The 5,773-nt window shown below is 42.4% G+C and overlaps 1 protein-coding gene and 1 non-coding gene across 2 annotated transcripts; both read left to right on the top strand.

The window, feature by feature from the left end:
* The first annotated feature begins 1,564 nt into the window (after positions 1-1,564).
* LOC118880379 (small nuclear ribonucleoprotein G-like) lies at positions 1,565-2,302 on the top strand. The gene is made up of 2 exons (XM_036824061.1): positions 1,565-1,986; positions 2,122-2,302. The coding sequence occupies exons 1-2, from the start codon at positions 1,961-1,963 to the stop codon at positions 2,300-2,302; spliced, it is 207 nt and encodes a 68-aa protein (XP_036679956.1). The 5' UTR covers positions 1,565-1,960.
* Positions 2,303-2,435: 133 nt separating this feature from the next.
* Positions 2,436-2,566, top strand: LOC118887354. Its single transcript, XR_005017984.1, has one exon. It is a non-coding gene; the product is annotated as a small nucleolar RNA SNORA18 (small nucleolar RNA).
* The last annotated feature ends 3,207 nt before the right edge of the window (positions 2,567-5,773 follow it).

The raw sequence follows: 5,773 nt of genomic DNA on the forward strand, positions 1-5,773 counted from the left end.
CTTGCCGCAACTAGAGAAAGCCCTCGCACAGAAACGAAGAGCCAACACAGCCAAAAATTAATTAATTAATTAATTAATTAATTAAAAAAAAAAATTCAGGGCCTGGGGTCCTCTGTCCCCCAGCTCCATTCAACTTATTTTCATTTGGCTTCCACACAAGAAACAAGAGGTAATAATGCTGGTGACAGCCAACATAGCAGCTCCTCAGTTATCTTGACTTATTTAGATCTGGGGACATGATACTCATTCATTCACCATTTATCGATTGGCATGATGTGCCAGACACTGGGCACGTACCATGACAAGCTCCCTGCCCTCAAGGAAGTTGGTGACATCAAACAAGGAGCTATAAATAATAATTTATTACTGAAAATGACTGTATTACTATTTCCACATAGTTTAAGAATCAACTAGAAACAGAAACTGAATTTAAGTGTTGTTCTAAAATAGTGGGGATGAGTCTCCCTGCTAGTTAAATACCCTCCTCCCACATCACTTCTCATTGACATACTGGTTTTCCATTCACTCCTTTCTCTCCTGCAGGCTCCAATGATTTAGCTCTTATTCTTGTCCAGCTGCTCCCACTCACTCTGTTGTCCGAGTTTCTTTCTCCCCAGGGACGTTACAGACCTGGGCCAAAGAAATCTTAAAGTCTGCATTCAAAACCGAGTGAGGAGGGACTTCCCTGGTGACGCAGTGGTTAAGAATCCGCCTGCCAGTGCAGGGGACACAGGTTCGAGCCCCGGTCCGGGAAGATCCCACATGCCGCGGAGCAACTAAGCCCGTGCGCCACAACTACTGAGCCTGCGAGCCACAACTACTGAAGCCTGCGCGCCTAGAGCCCGTGCTCTGCAACAAGAGAAGCCACCGCAATGAGAGGCCCACGCACTGCAATGAAGAGTAGCCCCAGCTCGCTGCAACTAGACAAAGCCCGTGCAGCAACGAAGACCCAATATGGCCAAAAATAAGTAAATAAATAAATTTTTTTTTTTTTAAAAAAGGGGGTTAGTTGCCTTCTTTTAACTTTAACTATGAATAAAATACCAACGGCTCTATCAGTATGTAAAAAAGTGGTCTCGGGCTTCCCTGGTGGCGCAGCAGTTGAGAATCTGCCTGCTAATGCAGGGGACACGGGTTCGAGCCCTGGTCTGGGAAGATCCCACATGCCACGGAGCAACTAGGCCCGTGAGCCACAACTACTGAGCCTGCGCATCTGGAGCCTGTGCTCCGCAACAAGAGAGGCCGCGAGAGTGAGAGGCCTGCGCACCGCGATGAAGAGTGGCCCCCGCTTGCCGCAACTAGAGAAAGCCCTCGCACAGAAACGAAGACCCAACACAGCCAAAAATAAATAAATAAATAAATAAATTTTTTTAAAAAAAGAAAAACTCATAGCTAACATCTTAAAAAAAAAAAAGTGGTCTCGAATTTATGTGGAAGGGAAAGTAGACTATGGTGAATACATGGATTAAAATAATGTGAGGTGACAAGCAACAACGGTTATAACTGATAACATATTTCTGAGTAACCAGACAAAAGAGAAGGCATAGAGTGGATGATTCTTCTCTGGCCATTGTTTGGTACGGACTCATTTCCAAATGGTGTACAGTCTTTACAGTTTCTAAGGACAAGAATTAAAATATTCTTTTATATAAATATATATATACACACACACACACCAATTGCCAGTCCATCACCTGTTTTTGTGCAGGCTGGGACCTAAGAATGGCTTTTACATTTTTAAACAATTGAAAAAGATCTGTTACCCATGTGACAACATGTGAAAATCGTGAAATTCACATTTCAGTGTCGACAAATGAAGTTTTAGTTGAACACAGCCACACTCATTCATTGTCTATGGATGCTTCCTTGCTACAACTGCAAAGTTGTGTAGAGACTGTGTGGCTCACAAAGCCTAAAAAGTTATCCTCTAGAGGAAACTTTGAGCTGCTGGGCAGATACCATGAGCCAAGCTCACCCTCCCTATTTGAAAAAAAAATTTGTGGGGAATTCCCTGGTGGTCCAGTGGTTAGGGCTCTGTGCTTCCACTGTAGGGGGCAGGGGTTCGATCCCTGGTAGGGGAACTAAGATCCTGCAAGCTGCACTGCACGGCCAAAAAAAAAGAAAAAAATTTATAGAAAAGAAGTTGTCATTGAAATTAAACTGTGGCAGACATGTCCGAGGAATACTGTGGAGATCTGATCCCTTTATGAGTCCTGTGGTAGATGAATGTGTGGAGATGGTAACTAGCGGGCAACAGAAAGATACCAGAATGGTGGTAATACGAATAGTATCATCATGTTAGAAGACTTCCAGCGTTTATAACCAACGGCTGTGTTCACCACAGGAATCAACTGCTTCTACACATCCCCCATCCAGAGTAACTGTTTTCCTGTGTATATTTTCTTATCAAACTTTATTTTTAAAAACACCTTTGAGTTGAGGTCTATCCTGACGGGGCTTTTTCTGTAAACCTACACCATTGGAAACGCCTCATAGAGTAATGGTGTGGTTTCCTTTACTCATAGAACTACCTGTTAGATCTGTGGGAAAGAACTACAAGACAGAGCTGCCAAGTAAACTATGAAAAACCTAACAAACTTTTTTAATCTTAGATATTGGCATATCCCAATGATCTGTACTGTTCTAGGGTGTGATGGCTTAGGAGTGAATATGATTTGAACCTAATACATTTTTAGAGGATGTCAAATTCAGAACCAGGCAGATCCATCTCCTGACTCTAAACATGGTCCTAAAGTAAATCGCTTGAGGAAATTGGATCCCACAGATTACAGGTGGGGAATTTTGAAGTGTGTCCATATTCCACGGGAGATCAAAGAAGACTAACGAAAAGAACTGTGGGCTGACTCACATGACAACTTCTTTTTGAAAGGGCTATTTTATCGTGAAGATTATGAGTTTGGAGGAACTAAGGTGATTGGCAGTGGAAAGAATCAGAACATGTGAAACTCCTTAAAAATTTGACAAATAACTTTGTTTATGTTACACATAATTTTTTTTAAAACCTTTTGAAAAATAAATAAAAAATAAAAACACCTTCGTAGAGGACTTCCCTGGTGGCACAGTGGTTAAGAATCCGCCTGCCAATGCAGGAGACACGGGTTCAAGCCCTGGTCCCGGAAGATCCCAAATGCCCTGGAGCAACAAAGCCCGTGTGCCACAACTACTGAGCCTGTGCGCCACAACTCCTGAAGCCCGCGTGCCTAGAGCCCATGCTCCGCAACAAGAGAAGGCACTGCAATGAGAAGCCTGCGCACCGCAACAAAGAGTAGCCCCCACTCGCCACAACTAGAGAAAGCCCACGCGCAGCCACGAAGACCCAAGGCAGCCAAAAACAAAAAACAAAAAAAAAACCACCTTTGTAAGTCAAAAAAAAAATTACCTAGCCATTTATTGAAAGTTTGTCAACTCCTGGCCTAGAATATCCAGTCTGAAAGCAATTATGGACAGCTCTTATAATGTGAGGTACTGTAAATGCTTTACAGATCTTGTCTCATTTAATTCTAAAAATTTCAGGGCTTCCCTGGTGGCGCAGTGGGCTTCCCTGGTGGCGCAGTGGTTGAGAATCTGCCTGCTAATGCAGGGGACACGGGTTCGAACCCTGGTCTGGGAAGATCCCACATGCCGCGGAGCAACTAGGCCCGTGAGCCACAATTACTGAGCCTGCGCGTCTGGAGCCTGTGCTCCGCAACAAGAGAGGCCGCAATAATGAGAGGCCCCGCGCACCGCGATGAAGAGTGGCCCCCACTTGCCACAACTAGAGAAAGCCCTCGCACAGAAACGAAGACCCAACACAGCCATAAATAAATAAAATAAATAAAATAGTGTTTAAAAAAAAAAAAAAAAAAGACCTTCATTTATTTAAAAAAAAAAAAAAAAATTTCATAGGGTGGGTATTATCACCAATTTTTTAGATGACAAAACTGAGACCCAGAGAGAAAAATTTGCCAGCGTCACAGAAGGTGGAATCAAACAAGGTCTGCCTGACTCCAAAACTGCTATTCTTTCTTCCATACAGCACTTCCTCCTTAAAGCTCTGAAGGGCACATTCTGAATTATAACCAGTCTTCTTAGACATCATCCATTGGTCCTAATTTTCTGCCTTGGGACCATCCATCCAGTAATCTTCAAATATCTAATTTTGTCTTGCCTGAGTCTTTGATTCTCTGGGCTTGACATTGATTCTTTTATTAAGCTTCCAGATGGCATAGTTTTAAGTCCCTTAAAATTTTAAGTCCCTTTAAGTCCCTTAAAAGTTTTAAGTCACCATCCAGATCACTTTCTATGAATATATTAGTTTGTCTATAATCATCTTAAAGTTTGACATCTAAAACAGAACTTGATACAGGAGTTTAGTACCATCAGCGAAGAGTATCCCTCTGGTTCTAGACGTTCTACATCTTTCCAAATTTATACATGAAGAATTGGTTTTGGGAGCCCAAAGTCAGAATCTTAACACTTATTACCACTGAACTTCACCTTGTTAAATGGAGTTTATCATTCCTGCCTACTGAGATCTTTTTGACTTCTCATTTTGCAAGCTGATGAAGTTGTTATTCTATCTCCTTGCCATCCACAAATATGATATGCATGCCTTGTTTTTCATTTAGGTCACTGGCAAAAATGCAGTGATGTTATCCTTCATTCCAGAAGGTGGCACTCATAGGCCCTCCATTCTACCAAGAGCTTCATAATTGCTTGTCTCACTGTCCTGTAGATACTGTTGGGGTAGTCACAGCTCAGAGAAAACCCCAGGTGGACATCATTACTTTCAATGTCCTCTCTCCTAATTCCCACATACCTACCTCTACAGGGGAAGTTAACTTCTATCTCCAGCTCCTCCTCCTGCAGGGTCACTGTGAGCAGGACATATGCTATCCAGCCTCTGCCCAGCTGTCTTGAATCCCAGATCTACTACTTGCCTAGTACTGGTTGTGTGAACATGGGCAGGTTCCTGAGCATTTCTGTGCCTCTTTTCCCCATCTGTGAAATGGGGATAGTAGTAATACCCAGTCAGGAAGTTAGTGGATGATAGTAATTATCCAACAAGTTACTGGGCAATTCCCTGGTGGTCCAGTGGTTAGGACTCAGGGTTTTCACTGCCATGGGCCCAGGGTTCAATCTCTGGTTGGGGAACTAAGATCCCACAAGCTGTGCAGCGCGGCCAAAAAGAAAAAAAAAAAATTACTTCCCTCAAAAAAGTTCCATTTTGTATTAGATTTTTACAGCTAGTACCAAAGAAGCGATAATAAATTGGAAGAGCTACAAAATTAGAGATTTTTTTTCTTAAAGTGCAAGTTGTATTTTTTCTTCATTTATCTCCTTTACTAAACTGTCCCCATGCCCCCATAGAACATACTGTCCTGTCATTCAGAAATGAACCAACCCCATTTCCCACTTTCCCCTCCCCTGGCCTTGATCTGCAGATCCTGTTGAGACAGGGACAACAAATACATCCTTAATGTTCAATCATTTTATCCCTAATCAGGGTGGGTTCACGTCTAAAACACTAATCTCTGTGGATTACCCTGTTCCTCAACCCCCAAGTCTCCTTTTAATGTAGAAAATGTCCATTTGAAGCATTCCCATTCACGTACAGGCCAATGGTAAGTTAAACTGAAATCTAACTACCAGACTATTTAGAAGGATATCCCTAATCTCTTTCTTAAAAAGACTACAGGTAAGATTTTTGAATGTTCAAGTCACTTTGGGGGTCCCAATTCTTTTAAGCTAAAACTTCAGGACTTAAACAAAC

The sequence above is a fragment of the Balaenoptera musculus genome, chromosome 1 (assembly GCF_009873245.2).
Source record: "Balaenoptera musculus isolate JJ_BM4_2016_0621 chromosome 1, mBalMus1.pri.v3, whole genome shotgun sequence".
Lineage (NCBI taxonomy): Eukaryota > Metazoa > Chordata > Mammalia > Artiodactyla > Balaenopteridae > Balaenoptera > Balaenoptera musculus.

Coding starts and splice junctions, on each gene's coding strand:
- LOC118880379 (XM_036824061.1), top strand. CDS start 1,961: ATGAGCCAAGCTCACCCTCCCTATTT. Junction 1,987..2,121: donor CAAGCTCACCCTCCCTATTT/GAAAAAAAAATT, acceptor CCAAAAAAAAAG/AAAAAAATTTATAGAAAAGA.